Source organism: Cervus elaphus, chromosome 22 (assembly GCF_910594005.1).
Source record: "Cervus elaphus chromosome 22, mCerEla1.1, whole genome shotgun sequence".
Classification (NCBI taxonomy): domain Eukaryota; kingdom Metazoa; phylum Chordata; class Mammalia; order Artiodactyla; family Cervidae; genus Cervus; species Cervus elaphus.
In genome coordinates this window covers 23,872,001-23,892,091 of record NC_057836.1, presented here as the reverse complement: position 1 = coordinate 23,892,091, position 20,091 = coordinate 23,872,001, and the positions used below count along the sequence as shown (strand labels likewise).

The 20,091-nt window shown below is 42.0% G+C and overlaps 1 protein-coding gene across 1 annotated transcript in view; it reads left to right on the top strand.

The window, feature by feature from the left end:
* The window catches only part of GRIN2B (glutamate ionotropic receptor NMDA type subunit 2B), a 480,842-nt gene that overhangs the window by 130,156 nt on the left and 330,595 nt on the right, over window positions 1-20,091 (top strand). The window contains 1 exon segment of the mRNA XM_043882346.1: window positions 12,415-12,843. Coding sequence (XP_043738281.1) covers window positions 12,433-12,843 — 411 coding nt within the window. The 5' untranslated portion in view covers window positions 12,415-12,432.

Genomic DNA, 20,091 nt, shown 5'->3' with positions numbered 1-20,091 from the left:
TGATTTGTGCACACAGTGGTGGTTTAATCGCTAAGTTGTGTCCAACTCTTGCAACCCCATGGACTGTAGCCTGCCAGACTCCTCTGTTCATGAAATTCTCCAGGCAAGAATACTGGAGTGGGTTGCTATTTCCTTCTCCACGGATCTTCCCAACCCAGGAATTGAACCCAGGTCTCCTGAATTATAGACAGGTTCTTTGCCAACTGAGCCACAAGGGAACCCCTACGCACATAGGTACACGTGCAAATGAACACTCAGGTACATAGTCAATTATCAGCTAACAACACTGACCTAAGAATGACCCTGCAGAGTATCAAGAATTTGGAAATGGTATTGGTGTTTATGGGAAATATTCCCCTCATATGTCAGTAACCCTTGGGAGTTAAGGACCTAAACCTTCCTTTATGTGTCAGATGGAGAGAGTCAACTTATTATTGCCTTTCTTAGGTACTTATTCACTGTTTCATTACGTAATGCCATCAAGATTTATTATATACCAGACACTCCGCTAAGTACTGGAGATAGGTAAGGAAGACACATGTAATCCTTGACTCCACTTCATTAGGGTTTTCTAGAAAAGCTATTTTATTAGCCAAATTAGTGAGAATCGGGTTCCCCTTTCCTATATTCTACGTAGGGAGAATCACTATTAGTAAGTGAAGATCTGGTGATTAGTAAGTGAAGATATGTTGAGATGGTTGGATGGCATCACCAACTCAATGGACATGAGTTTGAGCAAACTCTGGGAGATAGTGAAGGATGGGGAAGGGGAAGCCTGGCGTGCTGCAGTTCAGGGGGTTGCAGAGAGTTGGGCATGACTTGGCAGCTGAACAACAACAACAAAGTGAAGATATGGGTTCCAAAGATAATAAGTGACTGTTTTTATGTAGTTGAAGTTAGCACATTACTTGCCCCAAATTTGGTGGCTGTTTTGTGGCCACCAAAACAGAGATGGGGAGTGGGTTCTGCTGCTGGTTGGTTCTAGGGTTTAAAATCTGATTTAAATACTGTTTATATTGGATATCAGGTGGTTACTTATAGACTAACTTTTAAAAACAAGCTATGTCTAAGATTAGTAGAAATTGTACTAAAGCTGGAGAGAGGGGTGTGAGGGAAGCAGTCTTTGACTTCTAAGTAATTCAAGGCAAAACAAGTTCCTTATCTGTCTCTGAACAGAGTATTTTCATATTCAGTAAATAAATATCAGGTACCTGTTATTTGGGAGCTTCTCTGACGGCTCAACAGTAAAGAATCTACCTGCAATGCAGTCGCGACAGGAGCCATGAGTTCGATCCCTGGATGAGAATGTGGCAACCCCCTTGAGCATTCTTGCCTGGAGAATTCCATGGACAGAGGAGCCTGGCAGGTTGTAGTCCACAGGGTCACAGAGTCAAACATGACTAAAGCGACTTAGCACAGTGTAGCACCTGTTATTTGGGGCTTCCTTGGTGGCTCAGATGGTAAAGAATTCTGCAATGCAAGAAACCCAGGTTTGATCCCTGGGTCAGGAAGATCCCCTGGAGAAGGGACTAGCTATCCACTCCAGTCTTCTTGCCTGGAGAATTCCATAGACAGAGGAGCCAGGCATCCCTGACTCAGTGGACATGAGTTTGAGCACACTCTGGGAGATAGTGAAGGACAGAGAAGCCTGGCGTGCTGCAGTCCATGGGGTTGCACGGCATCGGACATGACTTAGTGACTGAACAACAACAACACCTGCTGTTTGCTGGGTTTAATTTTCCAGTAAATTGTTTATTATTCACAACAACTCTGTAAGGTGAAGTTAAGCATCTCCATTTTATTGGGTTGGCCAAAAAATATTTGTTCAGGTTCTCATGAAATAGGGTATGAAAATCCTGAATGAACTTTTTGGCCAACCCAATACAATCAAGAAAATGAGGTCCAGGTAATTGAAATTATTGCCTCCTCTGCACCTAAGGAGGAGTAAGTGTCAAAGCCAAGTGTCAGTTCTACATCTTTGACATCTAGTTCCTTGCTTTCTCCTCTGTATCATAATTTCCTTCTAACTAATATTTTATTCTCTGCAGTTGTAATATATTGTTTTCATTACTGTTTCCTGCTTTCTGTTGGTGAAGGAAATGACAACCCATTTCAGTACTCTTGCGTAGGAAATCCCATGGACAGCAGAGCGTGGTGGACTGCAGTCCATGGGGTTGCAAAAGAGTGGGACCAGCAAGCACGCTTACCTGTTAGTAATTAGTTTGTTAGTCTCTTGGTCTCCCAGGTGGATTAGGTGGCCTCATGGAGCACCGGGTATGCTCTTTGCTAACTCGTCACATTGTACTGTGGTTTATATTTATTTATTTGTCTTGGACACTGAACTAAAGGCTCTTTTGTAGACTGTATTCCATCCCATGTTGGGTCCCATCTCCTAGCGCGTTCTTTGGCACATGGAAAGTGAAATGAAAGTTGCTCAGTCTTGCCTGGCTGTTTGCAATCCCGTGGACTATACAGTCCATGGAATTCTCCAGGCCAGAATACTGGAGTGGGTAGCTGTTCCCTTCTCCAGGGGATCTTCCTAACCCAGGGATTGAACCCAGGTCTCCCACATTGCAGGAGGATTCTTTACCAACTGAACCACCAGGGAAACCCATGGAAGGCATTTAATAAACATTTGTCAGATGAGTGAATCTTCACAGTTATCCTGTGAAAGCTGTTACTATCTCGAGTTTTACAGATGAGACAGCTGAGGGTCAGAGAGGTAAAGAAACTGATCTCAGATCACATAGCAAATTGAGAGTAAATGAAAAGTGTGTTCTTAACTCCAGAGTTTTGCTCTCTTTGCCACAACACAGCACAGTTATCATTGGTATTGCAAAAGAGCTTGGTAGAAGGTTGCAGTAGCTTGGGATATACTTAGGCAGTAGAGTGATCATAAGGGACACTTGGAAATGGCCCTTCTTAACACCCCATTTTTAAGTCTGTTTTAGCATAGGCTGTTTTCTTTAGCTCAGAATACCAGTGTTTTCTGGGTGAATGCATAAAGTTCTCGTGGTCCTTGCCCCATTCCTGGTTCACTGTTATCTTCCCAATGTCTTACTTTGACCTCCTTTCCCACAGATATTTTTCCTGCTACCCTGTTCCCATGATTGTTGTTCTTATCATCCATCACCCATTTTTACTGCTCATCACCCCTCTTAATAATCAGTGACAAGTCAATAATTTTTATTAACACTTGAAAATGCTGTTTTGCTGTTAAACCAATACATGCAATTGCCCTAATCTGCTGCCAAATGGTAATAATCAGAATCAGGTTTCAAAAGGTTTGGATTTCACCAAGGCTGCCCACACTGTCCTTGGAGGCATATAAATTAATTATAATTAAGAACTGTGTGTGGATGTTACAAGAGAAATTTTGAACAATTTTGGTGTCTGTTCTTGCAGAATATTAAAGAGAAAAAAACCTATGACTGGCTGTTGCTGGTGAGAGTATCGATCATCATCTATGATTATCATCTATGTTTGTATTACAAATTCTTATGAAAATGCACACCTGAAAAGTGACTTATAATCCTTTATTAGTTGCCTGTTCAACTCTTATGTCAAGAACTTGGGTGACAGAAGTGATACTTCTGCTTTGAGCATACAGAAGGAAAAAACAGGATTTATCTACTAAAGTATTGCAGAACAAGGTGGTAGGTTGTATTAATAGAAGAAGGCTGAGGTGGTATGTCTGCTTAGATTGAGTAAGAACAAGAAGGCTCTTCGGTGACAGAAGTCCTAGGAAAACAAATTTCCCTGCCGAGGAATTCATGCCAAACTGGCCCTTTCCAGTGTGGGGACCACCTTCTCATAGGGTCTTGGGGACTGGTGGTCTTTGGAAGGACATCCTTTCCTGCGTTTTGTAGGAGGACTTGATGGAGCCATCTACTCCATAGTTTCGTAGTTTAGATAAACTTTACCTGTATCATTTTCCTCTCTCCCATCAATCCGGCTCTTCCCTGATCTAGTCCTTTCCCAGAAGTGATTTAACTAAGGCTCTCTTTTCTTTGATTTTTATATTTACATCATTGGTTGTGGGTATGGTATGTTGAAATGGATTTGAGATTAGCTCTGCACAGAAGTGTTTTTAGATTAGCTAAATACCCCAGCAGGACCATTAAACTGTTGTTACCACGTCGGTCACTACATTAAAATTGGGTTCGGCATGTTTATAGGGTGTACAGGTAGACTTTTATTTTGTCGTTCATTTCATAGGCACAGTCTCAGCCCCCCAAACTCCAGACTACAAGGCTTTCTTTGTTCCTTTTGAACAAAGAGCAGGGGCAAGGGAACTCAGAAGCTCCAAGAGTTTGGATGATAATGACAGTATGAAAAGGATCAAGATGACAATAGAGAGAGAAGTTGTAGGTTCTGAGTACACTAAAATTAAAAGCGTGTGCATGCTCAGTCACCCAGTCGTGTCCGACTCTTTGCAACCCTGTGAACTATAGCCCACTAGGCTCCTCTGTCCATGGGATTATCCAGGCAAGAATACTGGAGTGGGTTGCCATTTGCTTCTCCAGGGGATCTTCCCGACCCAGGAATTGAACTCGTGTCTCCAGCTTGGCGGGCAGATTCTTTACCCCTGCACCACCTTTTATATGTTATTACTACAGATTGAGATGAAACTTAGATATGTTTAGCAGATCTTGAATGCATCTGGAGGATTGAAATTGGGTTTCCAAATGCCCTGAATATGTAGATGGCATTTGACTTCAGAATGGGTAGTAGACGCGTGACATCAGTTATACTTTTTGCTTCAGATGATTGGTGAACACATTTGCCTAAGCTATTATTCTGACTCAAAAGCACCTCTTTGGTTCAACATTTGCTCTGCTCCTACAAATTTGAATTTAGGAAGTATAACTTAAAACCCAAAATTGACTTGGAATATAAACATTTAAAAAATGTTCTTAATAAAATTTAAAAAAAAATTTTGGATCTGTTCTGCAGTGTTAAGTTAATCATACTTCTCTGTTTATGGCACACTTTCATTATTGGTTCAGATAAGAATGTCTTGCTTAGTTAATTTGTTCTCTATGTACCTTTATTCTTGTGTATATCTCTTAGAATAAGATAATAAAATTCCTTTAAAAATCCTGCTGTTATTTTGATAGGAATTGCCTTGAAGTTATGGATTAATTTGAAAGAAAATAGAACTCTCTAAATATTATGTTATCCCCTCTGTGAATGTGGTGTATGATTGCATTGTTCAGAACTTCTTTCATATCCTTTAATAAGAGTTTCAGCTTTTCTCTGCAGAGGTCTTGTGCATTTTTTGCTAATTCCTAAATAATTTATAGTTGTTTTTGCTGTTATGACTGTTAACATTTTCTGGTTGGTTAAAAGAGCTATTGGTGTTTTCTCCGAATAGTGTTTATCTAGCAATCTCATTCTCCCCATGTTAATATTAATAGTTTTAAAATTCTGTTGGATTTTCTGCCCAGATAACCATATTATCTTATACTGCTATTTTTCTCTATCTTTTCTAGTCTTAAAACTTCTGTTTTCTTGACTTATTTACCAGGATGCTCAATAAACAATGATAGCACTAACCTTGCCTTTTTCTCATTGTAAAAAAAAAAAATTTGTTTAAGAGATTTTGGAGGAGTAGGATGGGGAGGTAGGAGAGAGGCTCAAGAGGAAGTGGATATATGTGTACTTACAGCTGATTCATGTTGTGAAACCAACACAGCAGCATAAAGCAATTATCTTCCAATTGAGGAGAAGGGAAAGGCTACTCCAGTATTCTGGCCTGGAAAATTCCATGGACTGTATAGTCCTTGGGGCCACAAAGAGTCGGACACAACTGAGCAACTTTCACTTTCACTTTTTTTCCCCAATTAAAAATAAATTTTAAAAAAGTTTTGGGTATATACTCTACAGGTAGACTGATGATCTCCTTTATTTCCTGTCATCAAAAAGTTAAGAAAATATTCTAACATGTATTCATAAATAAGTGTTGCCCTTAATCAAATGTCTTCATTTTTTGAGATATTCATTTAAATGTCTCCTTTGGTCCATTAATGTGGTAATTATTTTGATTTATATTCTGACATTAAACCATCCCTGCATTCCTTGTGTAAACCACACTTGAATATTATTATTACTATTATTAAATATATTATTTGTTTTGTTAGCTAATATTTTGTTTAGGATTTTTTTGCCTTTATGTTCATAAGTGAAAGAGACCTATGATAATCTTTTCTTGTACTATAATTATCTGGATTTATATTTAAACTTTTCTTCTTTCTCTTTTTGTTCAACTTGTATGAACAAGGCTCATTTCTTTCATATGTACCTATTTTATTTCCTTTTGTTTTGGCAAAGGTGGGGTGAGTGTATTTGGTGGATTTGGATTGGGGACCTTTGATAACCATTTTATTTTCTTTAGTGATTATTATTATATTCAAATTTCCTACATTGTTTTGAACATCTTTTTGCTTTTTAAAATTAGATTTTATGCATTAACTTTAAAAGCAGCTAGCTTTCATAATATTCTTTTGTTATCTTAAAATGTTTATTGTATATATTGCTATTGATTCTTTTTCAGTTTCATTTGCATTTTCTCTTCCACTTCTCTGATCTTGTCAGAATTTTGTCTAATGTAGTGTTTAAAGGATCAGCTTATGGTTTTGTTTTTTCCTTGCTTTCTATCTTATTGATTCCTTTCTTATCTTTTCTTATTCAGTTCCTTCTTGGGGTTGACTCTGTTCATTGTTCAATAAGGGAAATTTTAATTACAATTAATTATATTTTATTTTCTTAAAAATGAATTTAAAGGTATAGATTTCTCTCTAAACTGTTTCAGTTATGCTCTAGAAATTTTGATATTTATTATTTTCATTGTCATTCTAGTCAAAGGATTTTTCATTTCTGTTATGATTTCCTCCATAACCTTAGTGTTATTTATTATTGTTTTTAAAAAGTTTTGGATGTGGGACTTCCTTGGTAGTCCAATGGCTAAGACTCCGTGCTTCCAATGCAGTGGACCCAGGTGCCACAACTAAGACCCAGTGCAGCCAAATAAATAAATTAAAAAAAAATTTTGGATGTGTGATATCTTTAGCTACCTTTAAAATTTTATTTGTAAATTTAATCACATTATAGAAACTGCCAGTCATTCATATTAATTCTTTGGAATATACTGAGGCACGTTTGTACAGTTAATATTTTTCATGTGCTTAAAAATATATATTCTTTGTTGTATATATATTGCTAGATACCTGAAATAGTTCAAGCTGATTACTTATTCTTTGGATTGTTTTGGTTTGGTGTTTATTTTTTTGATCGTTTGTCTTATTTACATTTCTCTGTTGAATGTGTCTGTTACTCCTTAGTGTAATTTTAGTTGCTGCTTTATACATGTTATACCTTTATTTTTAGATTCATATATATTCATGATGATGGTATCTTCTTGGACCTAGTATGTGACATCTCTCATTGTCACTTTTGATATTTTCATCTTCAATTTTATTTTGTCTTGATATTAAAATTTTGATGGACATTCTCACAGCCCTCCATAAAGGTTATACTTGTTTATATTTCACTTGACTTATACTGTGTGAGACTGCTTTCCCCCTGCCTTCTCCTGTGTAACAGATTTTAAGACCTGTGCATCTTAGCTTTCTGTCTTTGTTGGTATCTCAGTAAACTGGACCTGATGCATGGTTCTGGCACTTTTAATCTTCAATTTATTCACTGTCTGTCATATTCTAATCACAGTCGCCTTAATTGGGTCACTCCGAACACTGTCCTGACTGCATTAAGGATGGTACTTGGAGAATTTGACTTAATCATTTATTAAATCACATTTTATCCTTCCTGTTGGGGTTTCCCTAGGACTCAGTTCTCTCTGAGGACAGGATTGATCCAGCTTCTCACTCAAGTATGTCTTCCCTTGGAGTCCACTGTGGGCAAAGGGTAGACTGGCTCTTGTTAGAGTTACCCGGCTCCGCTCATAGACATCAACGCAAGCTGCCGCGGTCTTCTGCTTGCTGTAAATCTAAGGGCCACTCACCTCGAGCCACAAGGAGGTGGAGGACCAGGAGGTGAACAGCTAACTCTCTAATCCTGCTGCTTTGCTGTTTGTGCTTGTGAACCCTCGTGTCTGAGTTGACAGCATCATTTGAGGGGGTGCTGAGCTTCACTGATCCCCATTACTGTCCCTGGCCCGAATGACACTTGAATTCTGCTACACTTGACTGGTAAGCTGTCTGGGGAGTGTGCTGCTACCCTCAAGCCAGTAAGTGACATCGTCTTCAGGGAGTTAGAACATCAGGGAACTCGTATCTCCTACCACCCCTCCTGCCCCCACTGGGAGGCTCCTCTTAGCTTTCCGCTCAGGTTCTGCCAGCCATCTCACCCCCCACTTTCCATATGCTGACCTGGTGCTTTCATAAATAGCCAGGTTCCTTGAACAACTTCTACAGAAGCTGAAAGGTAACATCCTTTGCATCTATAGAGCATTTTATATTCTTCAAAGCACTTCCAGCTGCATATGACCATTTGATCCTCACCAAAAACTCTTTCAGGTATTTAGGTTAGGCATATTATCCAAATTTCACATGTGAGGAAATAGAGACAGTGATGAGGACTTGCCCATCCTCAGGTACTTAATTAATGTGGAACTGGTATGAGAACACAGCTTGTTTTGGTTAGTGAATTTGTTTATTTATTCATTAATTTACACACATACTGAGAGGCAGCAGGATGGAAAGAGCAAAGGTTTTGGAGACAAACTTTGGTTTGAAACTTGATGCCATCCGTTATTAGCTGTGTGATCCTGTTCGTGTACTTGACCCCTTTCTCAGAAGAGCAGTTTCCTGATTTGTGTATGTGCCATGTGCTCAATTGTGTCCGATTCTTTGTGACCCCATGACTGTAGCCCACCGGGCTCCTCTGTCCATGGAATTTTCCAGCAGGACTACTAGAGCTGGTTGCCGTTTCCTTCTCCAGGGGATCTTTCCCACCCAGGGATTGAACCGACATCTCCTGTGTCTCCTGCATTGCAGATGGATTCTTTACCTACTGAACCATCGGGGAAGCTAATGTAGGGGAAAATTATATAATGTTTATATGTGATTTAATAATCCATGAAAATTACCTGGCAATTATAGTGTCTGGCATAGGGTAGATTATAGGTAAAGTGTTACTGTAAATATATAATATGTAAAATAGGTTACTAATACAGGTAAAAATGGCCAAATATTGATAGTTTCATAATGGTAGGAACTCAGTGGTTCAGTCCTTTCTTGTTGTATCCAAGGCCCTGCTAGGCCCCAGGAACTGCAAAAAAAGGTGAGGTTTTCTCGTGCATCTCTGTCTTCTTCTAGACTGTGGTCCTGGAGGTTAGAACCTGTCTCCATTGCCTCCCTGACGACGGGAACAATGTTTGCTAGGGAGGAGGGGCCTAATAACTGTTTACGGAACTGAAAAGGCTCGTGCCCGCCAGGAGATGACCAAGCAGTGAAGATAGGCAGATGCATCATCACATAACCCTAATGCACCGTAATAGGTATTTAGATAGACACGCATAGGCCATGGCAAGAGCCCAAGAGACAGGATGCTCAGTTCTCCTGGGGGAGGGGGAGTGCAGTACAGAGGAGGGGGCTGCCGCTTCATAAAGCGGGTTCCTGAAGACTGACCGTGATCTGTGGATGGAAGGGAGAAAAACCAATTTGCTTATCTTGGGCTACAAGCTTTCTCTCCCCCAACTCCCTTCTAATGTGTGAAATTGAGTTTGTATTCACGGCACTTCTTTGTTTGTCTCGCAGTCCCTCTGTTACTGGTATCTTCCATAATGTATTGCTTTGTAAGTGCTTTGCTAGATCCTGAGTATAAAAGAGACGCTCAGTAAAACCAGAGTCTATTCTTCGAGTGTCACCAGTCACCATCGCATAACAAAGTGTAATATATTGTGTGAGAAGAAATAGAGGAATGTAAGAGGTGTCTTTAAGAGAGCAAATAAAACATCAGAATGGGAGAGGGAAGTGCATTAAAGTTAATAAACTGTCATGACAGAGTGGACCACTTTTCAGTGTGAAAGGATCTGATGTAGTGACTGATGATGGTAGGATTAGAACCCCACTGGAATGAAGTTAGTTGCTACTTTTGCCAACTTCTAAATCTTTTGGTTCTCCTTGAGAGTCAGTCCTTGAAATGTAACAGATGTGATGCCAATACTCTTTGAGATGCTAAACCCATCTGTCTTCTTTTGAGAATTCGGTGCTGCTGGACTCTAAGTAGTGCTGCTTGGCTGGGAGCTCAGGGATGGAGAATTCAGGCCTCGGCTGCCCTGCCCTGCTGGGGACAGTTCAGCACACCGTTTGCCAGGGCCTCGTCGTCATTCCCTGTTTCCACAGTGACATAGCCAAGGAAGCCATCAGGAGCAAACTTTGCTCAGATGTGTACCGCTGAACCGCTCATCTTATTCGCGCGCAAGAGAGACAAGGCCATCGATACAAGGCACCTTCTTGGCAGTGTGGGAGGATGACCACGACAGCCAGGGTTCCAGAATGTTTTCTGCCAAGACCTGGATTGGATTTTGTGCTTCTTCAGCCACAAAATGTCCCCAGCATCTTAGCCCCACATCATTAATGCTCTTTGCAGCCAGTCTGCTCTGCCTGAATACTGCCTTATCTTTCTTTGCTCAACACCCTCATCATTATTGTTTTCTTTTTGTTAGCTAGACTCTCAAAGCTTTAGATTCTTAATATCTTACTTCTCCTCCCCCCACTCCAAACAAGCAGGAGATATGAAGCAGCATTTTCATCCTTGATTACACATCTCTCTCTTTGGAGAAGAATGAAAACCCTAGTTTTGGTTTGGGGTGCATTTTGTAGACTGTTTCCTTGGAGTATACAGATGCTATGTGTATGTATTGGCATGCTGTTGTAATATTATTGACCTTGACAATATCACATAAGTGTTTTGAGCTTCAGATTCTCCATTTGAAAAGTGGGGATAAAAGTTTATTGGGTTTCTAGGAAGACCAATGGAGAAGGCAGTGGCACCCCACTCCAGTACTCTTGCCTGGAAAATCCCATGGACGGAGGAGCCTGGTGGGCTGCAGTCCATGGGGTCGCTAAGAGTCGGACACGACTGAGCAACTTCACTTTCACTTTTCACTTTCATGCATTGCAGAAGGAAATGGCAACCCACTGCAGTGTTCTTGCCTGGAGAATCCCAGGGATGGGGGAGCCTGGTGGGCTGCTGTCTATGGGGTCACACAGAGTTGGACACGACTGAAGCGACTTAGCAGCAGCAGCAGGAAGACCAAAGAGATTGCATGGGAAGACATGCTTAATAAGGTGCCTAGCCCATCATGGATGCATAACAAATGATTATACGTCTCTGCGGAGAGCTGCACCCTCGTCTGGTGCCGAGTTTAATATTTAGGGGTATATGTGAAAGTAAAAAGGCAGGAGCGCGTTGTAAAAGGTAAAAGGTGATGAATCGTATGCAGACATGAAGTCGGTCATTTCAGGAAGGAGACTCTACCAGTAATTTAATAGCATTTGTCAAAATCACCATACTTCAATGCATAATCAAATGGGAATAAAACTATCCTCATAATAACTGATGATGTAAGAGGCAGTGTGATGTAAACTGGCCTGAAAGCTGGAAGATCTGGGTTGTTCATTTCACTTAATTGGTTCACGGTCTTGGACTTCTTAGGCTTTGCTTCAACATCCATAAAATGGTGATAATAATGTTTTTCTTATTTTCCCCCTGCTGGGTTATTGTAAGGATCAAAGGAGATGTTTTTTAAAAGTACTGCCCATGTATGGGTTGTTTTTCATTTAGTAATAAGAGCCAGATGGGTTGCTGAAGAATCTGCAGGCTCTTTTCCTCTTTGGGGTGAATACGAAGTACAGGTAGCAAGGATGGGGGCTTCAGTGTTTGCAGCTTCCTATATCTGGCTGCTCCAGGTCATGTTTTGTTGGTAGCCTCTGCTGAGCCCATTTTGCTGCTAATTTGCTGCCTGGCCTTTGCCATCCTTTGGCCTCAAGAGCCATTAAAGGATGGGTTGTGACTGGGGTACCAGGGATCTCACAACAGTTAGACCCCTTTTTGGAGAATCCTATGTTGGTGTACTTGGCATGATTGCCTGGACCACTTGCATCCTCTTTCCATGGCTTGTCGCTGCCTGTCTGCTAATGATGGCTAGAGCAATAGCATCTCTTACTGTCTTGCTCAAGGATTTCTGATGCTTTGGGAAAGTTTTTTTTTTTTTTTTCCCCTCTTACTCTGCTGCTCAAACATGAGAGATAAGAAACCAAGCTAGAAGATAAAAGTTGGGTTTGAGGATCAGGAAAAGGAGATAAGTTCCTTGACTTGGAGTATCCAGCCTCTCCCCAGACAGTGTGGGTTTTAATTTAACCTCTGTGTGTGTGTGTGTGTTTCCAGGGAGTCGACGAGTTGAAGATGAAGCCCAGAGCGGAGTGCTGTTCCCCCAAGTTCTGGTTGGTGCTGGCTGTCCTGGCCGTGTCCGGCAGCAGAGCTCGTTCTCAGAAGAGCCCACCCAGCATCGGCATTGCTGTCATCCTCGTGGGCACTTCAGACGAGGTGGCCATCAAGGACGCCCACGAGAAAGATGATTTCCACCATCTCTCCGTGGTGCCCCGCGTGGAGCTGGTGGCCATGAACGAGACGGACCCAAAGAGCATCATAACCCGCATCTGTGATCTCATGTCCGACCGGAAGATCCAGGGGGTGGTGTTTGCTGACGACACGGACCAGGAAGCCATTGCCCAGATCCTTGACTTCATTTCAGCTCAGACTCTCACCCCCATCCTGGGCATCCACGGGGGCTCCTCGATGATAATGGCGGACAAGGTAAAAGGGGGTCGTGGTGAGAAGAGCCTGAGGGCTGTGTATGAGAACTAAATGATCCATTTGTTTACATGCCAAATCTGGTTATGAAAGATGGAGGGTAACCAGAATGCACTGGGTGAGGGGATGGTCCAGGAACTAGTCTAACTGGAGATTAAAGTGAGGGCAAGGTGCTTGTGTCTAGCAGCTCCTTCTGTTTTGAACAGCTTGTGTGTCCATTTGTTTGTAAATGAATTTACCGAAATGGCTAAGAGATGTTGAAGCTGGTAGCTCGGTGATTTATTTTTTTCAAATACATGAATGAATAGCTCCTTCCAAACTTTAAAAAAGGTGTGCTCTATTCTTCCTTGATAATATCCTTTCTTTCCCCATACCAGTTTCTGGAATCTAAAAAGCAGAATCCCTTGAGGCAGGTAATTTATCTCCTTGGAGATACAGAAGTACTTCTTGCTAAGGTGTCCAGGCTCAACACACATCGATCTGCCCATGTGAATGGATTTTAATCCATAGAACCAGTCACATCTGTGTTTTTCCCCAGGCTGAGCTTTGAAAGGTGGTGGTTCTTAACCTTGTCTGCACCTTGGAATTTCCTAAGAGCTTTCTGCACAACCAGTGCCTGAGTCCTACGCCTAGAGGTTCTGGGGCACAGTCTGGGCTTCAGGAATTTTAAAAGCTCCCCAGGTCATTCTAGTGTGCAGTTAAGGCTGGGAACCACTGCCGTAAGGCCACAAATAAATTGTAGTCTCTGCTGCATTAATATTAGATTAATTGTCACATGATAAAGTAATTATCCTCTGACACTGATGCTTCCCCTCTAACTGCAGAAAAAGTGTTTTGTCTGTAGTTATGTTTTGTTTTTACATTTTTCGCTTAGTTATTTTTCCTTGCTTTATACAATGGTTACTGCTTATTGCTTAAGTACAGTTATTTTCACATACATAGTGTCTTTGCAGTCATTCACATCATATCATTCATATCTTAGTCATTCATATCATCTTAGAATGATTCATTTCACAGATATGGTATTTGTTTTGTATCACTTTAGGTTTCTTAAAGTGTTTCTACTTCTGCATTGTCATTTTATACTTCTTAACATCATTTTCAAAACTGCCTTCAGTTTTGTACTTAAAAGACATCTTGTGGGGTTAATGATGTTTGCAAACACCTCAAAACCTAGCGCAGACACCGTAAGCCCGCAACTTGGCAAGTGGAGAACCATCAGGGCGCAGGGCTTAACAGAGTGAAATAACCTTGCATGATCCCTATCGCCATCTGTTGGCAGCAGGCGGAGACGACTCATGTCTGTTTAGGAGCTTCCTTTATTCAGTCTAGGAAAGGTCAAGTGGAAAGTACTAACTGGAGGAACTTCAGTACCATATGAGAAAGATATTGTCCCATTCGCATGGATAAAGGCACAGGTAAGGATGTTAGGAAACCGCTTCCACAAAGAGCCCATGTTAAGGGAAGTGGAATAAACTTGAACAGAATGGAAATTATAGACTGACTATAGCAAAAAGTTGCTTCCCTCATAGCTCAGTTGGTAAAGAATCTGCCTGCCATGCAGGAGACCCCAGTTGGATTCCTGGGTTGGGAAGATCCGCTGGAGAAGGGATAGGCTACCCACTCCAGTATTCTTGGGCTTCCTTTGTGGCCCAACTGATAAAGAATCCGGCTGTGATGTGGGGGACTTGTGTTCAGTCCCTGGGTTGGGAAGATCCCCTGGAGAAGGGAAAGGCTACCCAGTTCAGTGTTCTGGCCTGGAGAGTTCCATGGACTGTATAGTCCATGGGGTTGCAAAGAGGCGAACATGACTGAGTGACTTTCACTTTCACATAGCAAAAACTTCCCTAGTAGCTCAGCTGGTAAAGAATCCATGCAGGAGACCTGGGTTCGATTCCTGGATTGGGAAGATCCCCTGGAGGAGGGAATGGCAGCCCATACCAGTACTCTTGCCTGGAGAATTCCATGGACAGTGGAGCATGGTGGGCTCAGAGAGGTGGACACAACTGAGTGACTAACACTATACTATACTATAGCAAGAACTAGGTCCCAGATGGTACTAGTGGTAAATAATCTGCCTGCCAATGCAGGAGACATAAGAGACGTGGGTTCAATCCCTAGGCTGGAAAGATGCCTGGATAAGGGCATGGCAATCCACTCTAGTAGTGTTGCCTGGAGAATCCTATGGACAGTGGAACCTGGTGGGCTCAGAGAGTTGGACACAACTGACTGACTAACACTATACTATACTATAGCAAGAACTAGGGCTTCCCAGATGGTCCTAGTGGTAAAGAATCTGCCTGCCAATGCAGGAGACGTAAGAGATGTGGGTTCAATCCCTGGGTTGGTAAGATGCCCTGGATGAGGGCATGGCAATCCACTCCAGTATTCTTGCCTGGAGAATCCCATGGACAGAGGAGCCTGGTGAGCCATATAGTCCATAGGGTTGCAAAGAGTTGCATACAACTGAAGTGACTTTGTCATACATAATCACACATAGCAAAACTCACTGAGTTTTTACTTCAGGAAGATTTTGTTTTGTCCTTAGTAGATTATATTTTAGCAGTGGTATTTTGAGGGCACAATATGCATGGAAAGAATGCCAAGATGGATGAGACAAATTTTTGAGTTATAAATAAGTGCAAAGTTACTGTGAGAGCAAGACAGGTGAAAATGATTGATTGATTTAGCATCTCTGGGCTTTGGTGCAACCTATGTTGTTTCAGGCTCACCCCTCCCCAGTATAAAAGGTTGTTGGCTAAACTGGTTGATTGTGTCTCTTTGTTGTAGTTACTTGTTATGTCTTTTACAAATGCATAATAGTAACAGTGTAATAATTTGAAGAATGGTGCAGGTGGTGTGGAGAGATTGGCCTCTTTTGTTCGTTGATGTATCCGAGGTGCTTTGAGTGTCTACCATGTGCTGGGCACATATTGCTTTGCCTGCATTATCTTATTTAACACTCTCAACAGCCCAGTGAGCTAAGTGGTATTATTCATTTCCATTTAGCAGATGAGAAAACAGGCTCAGAAAGGTTGAATAACCTCCCAAATGATGCTGCTAGTAAGTGACATCCAGGACTTTAACATTGGGGGCTGGCTCCATAGGCCATGTGTTTGATGACCTCTCAAGAGAATTCAGAGGCTGGCTAAGGTTTCACATACCATGATATTCTTTACTTCTTCCTCTGTTACCTAATGGTGGCAGATATCATCTGACGACAGGGGATCTATTGCTTGATTCGTTGTGGTAATATTGGAGTCTGACTAGAGGAGAGGATTAATGAGATATGAAATAGTGGAAGCTTAGGAGTAGCATAATTCTGTAGCGGGCTCATAGGCTACCAGCTCCAGGGGTAAAAACGCAAGATGGAAGCCAGTGAGGAGGCCTCTTCTGGGTCGTTGTAATGAGAATTCCCCTCTGATCTCAGCCCCCATACCCTCCCCCACACCACAGCCACACCTCAAGATCCCATCTTACCTTTTTTCTCTCTTCATCAAAAAAAGGAGGTAGGTAATGACTTTTAGGCTGCTGCTGCTGCTGCTAAGTTGCTTTAGTTGTGCCCGACTCTGTGCGACCCCATAGATGGCAGCCTACCAGGCTCCTCCGTCCCTGGGATTCTCCAGGCAAGAACACTGGAGTGGGCTGCCATTTCCTTCTCCAATGCATGCATGCATGCTAAGTCGCTTCAGTCATGTCCGACTCTGTGCGACCCCATGGACAGCAGCCCACCAGGCTCCTCTGTCCACGGAATTCTCTAGGCAAGAGTACTGGAGTGGGTTGCCATTTCCTTCTCCAGATTTTTAGGCACTTTCCTCAAAATAGCCTACATAATATCTAGCTGACTTTGGACCTGAAAAGAAGTTTCTGAAAGGCAGGTATAAAGAAGAAAAAGGAGAAAGAAGCAAGCAGGAAGTCCTGGTGCCACAGAAGTGGGAGGGTTGAAGGTTCAGTCCCGGGGGTGAGAAGCCCCGATGGGCAGGGGGTGACTGCAGCGGCAGGCGTGGGGAGGGGCCCAAGGACCACCAGGACCCCAAGGGCAGCAACGCTGAGATTGTGGGCAGCTGTGAAAGAGGGGTGTTCATAGGCTGAAGAGGTTGACTGGAAGGCAAATGAAAAGAGGCCCCCAGATCTCTAAGAAATAAGCTTTGGAGACAAGTTTCAAAAATAAAATAACCTCAAATTCTGAGGCCAGCTTTTTTTTTTTTTTTTTTTGATAGAAGTGTATTTTTGGTACCATGACCATATTTTATCAACATAGAATGGGGACATGGAGTTTGACAACACTGAATCAACTATGGGGGCAATAGGATAACACATTTGAAAATGGAACTAATGCAGAAAAATCTAAAAAATACAGCTTTACTGTGTGTAAGGAGTAGTCTTGAAGGTGCAGTTGCCACCTGAAGGATGGTGACTAAGCCTTCTCTTTTGCTTTCTTCTTCTAAGAGATAGGAAATTGCCACTGTTTTGACTCAGTTTTTTGTTTGTTTGAAATAAAGCTCACTTATTATGTGTGTTTGTGGGAGATTGCTTTACAGGGATGAAATTCCCGATGCAGGGAGTCTGTGATGGAAGAAAGATAGCACATGGATTTATAAAGACTTTTTGGCACAAGTAGGGAGATGTGAGTTCAGCATCTGGTCAGCTCACTTTTTTGCATATGCTAATTAATCACAAATATTAATTAGTGCTGTACTTCCCCATTGAGGAAATGCTCTTGTACTGTGGCAGAAAGAAGCATGGGAGCTGGCGGAGCAGAGGTCTTCTAAGCTCAGAATTCAGAGTCAAAGCAGTTTTAACAATCGCTTGCTAGGCATGAGGATCTGGCCAACTTACCAACCACTTACTCTAAACCCTGGTTTTCTTGTCTGTATCATGGGGATTATAATGTATTCCATTACAGGGTTGTTGAAGATTAAATGAGGTCATACAGAGCAGGTTCTTCACTAAGTGTCTAGCAAAGCATTCAGTAGGCTAAGCTGAGGGCATATGGAGCAGGTTGAAGAAAGGGAGATGGCTTCATGATACAGGAGGAGAATTGATTAGAATCATAGCCAATTACAGAGACATTGCTGAACTGCAGACGGAGGCAGGTCAGGTGAAAACATGGGAATGGGCTCTGAGGTGTGGTGGGAGCTTCAGTCTCAGCCCACCAGGGAGGCTGAGACTCATCAGTGATATAGCCCCCCCAGGGCCAGCCAAAAAGGGGCACGTGCATTTAACGGAAAACTCTAACAAGGAAAGAACTGCTAGGTGCTTGTTGCAAGAGACTGTTTAGAATAGTAGCAGAACCCATTTAAAAATGTATGAGGTGATTTTTGGCAGTTCCCCACCTGAGTATAAAGTGTCTGTTTTATTTTGCCTTTGTTATAATTGCTTTTATTCTCCCTGAGATGCTGGATTTAGGATGCCCATCTGAATCCAAATAATGAACTGAAGCTAGACATAAACTTTCATTTCTTTCCAGGAGGTTTCTCTGCTGATTTGCTGAACTCTTTCTTGGGTTTTCAGATTTTAGCTCAGAGAAGTTAAGTAACTAGTCCAAGATATCACAGCTTATGAGCAATGGGACTGGGACTCAGATCCCAGAAGTACCTATTTTGAAGCCTGTGCTTCCTATTTATACAATTCCGCCCAACAAAGCTCTGCACTAAGAATTGTAAGTCGTGAGTTGTTTCAGCCTCCACTCTTACGAGCTTTGGGAATTGAGACAAACAAATTGCTTTAGCTTTATGATACTCACGGATACTCCATGATACTTCTGTTTTATAAGATTTAAATTTTGTTTTCTGCCTTACGCACTTTACAACATTTTGAAGATAAAATGAAATAAAATAGTTGGGAAAGTGCTGGGCAAACAGGTACTTTAAGTGAAGGAATTAGTGGCACTAGGGAATGACAGTCATTGACAGTTACTTTGTCACTATCATTAGGACCAATGAAAGAGCTTGGGAAGGTTGTAGGAAGGAACCCAGGGAGTGAGACTTGCAGTAGGATCAGGCAGAAGAATAGAAGATCCAAGCTCTAATGCTGCAAGAATGGAAGAGAGCAGGTGTGCCTCTGAGTAAAGGGTCAGGGTCTGAAAATAGATGCATTGATCAGATATAGAACAGTAGCTAGATGTGTGTCATGCTTCTTACCTTGTTCCTCCCTGAAGGACAGGTGAAAATATTCTTACTCTGGCTTCTGTTGCTGTGATTCCTTCATTTCTAAATTTCTTGGCTGAGAATTCATACTTTGACTAGCACTCTAATTTTCTGTGCAGAGAGCCACACTTTGGAATCCAGCTGGGGTGAGAAAGATGGCCCTTATTCTCCTTTGTCCCTGTCTCCTCCTCTCTATACTCCTTCCTTCTCCCCCTACCTAATGGAAATAGGTTTGGAGGGAGTTGAGCCAGTGGTGGTGTGTGACCCTGAAAATCAGTGGTCCCCAATCTTTTTGGCACAAGGGACAATTTTCCATGGAATCAGGGGCTGGGGCGGGGGATGGTTTAAGGATGATTCAAGTGCATTACTTTATTGTGCACTTTATTTCTGTTATTATTACATCAGCTGCACCTTAGATCACCAGGCGTTAGACCCCAGAAGGTTGGAGACCCCTGCTGTAAATAGTCTTAACTGCTCCCATCTGCTGTTTAGGTTTCCCTCTCCAACAGAATCTTGAAAGCAAGATGGCCATGCTGTTCATAGCCCACTTCATGCTTCTTCCCTATGTTTCAGTGACTTTGAGGTTTTACCCTGCTGCTTAGTTGTTTGTGATACGGTATTTCCTGGGACAGCATTGGGTATTTCTTGCTCTTTCTTCAAGAGCAAATGGTGGTGTTAGAACACTCTTGGGGGATGAGCAGAATTAAGACATAGAGGTGGGAGGAACAAGATGGTAATGAAGCTGATACCATCAGATGCCAACTTTGTGCCAGGCATGATGTTAATGAGTATGCTATTTCTTAAGTAATCCTATGAAATACATAGTATTATTTCATTTGACAGGGAAAAGAAATCAGAGAGAGTTTATGTATTGTGGCCAAAGTCACATAGCTAGAAAAATTGTGGAACTGGAAGTTTTAACTTTTTTGGTTGAGTTTAAAACTCCCAGTCCACGCACTGAGGAAGTCAGGGCTCATCTCTGGGGTTCTCTTGACATTTTGATCATGGAAATGAGGAGGCTGCTCTAGCTTTAGGTATCTCACTCATACCCAAAAGCAGGGACAGGCAGAGGTGGCTAGTAAATCAGGAAAAGTCTTCCCCA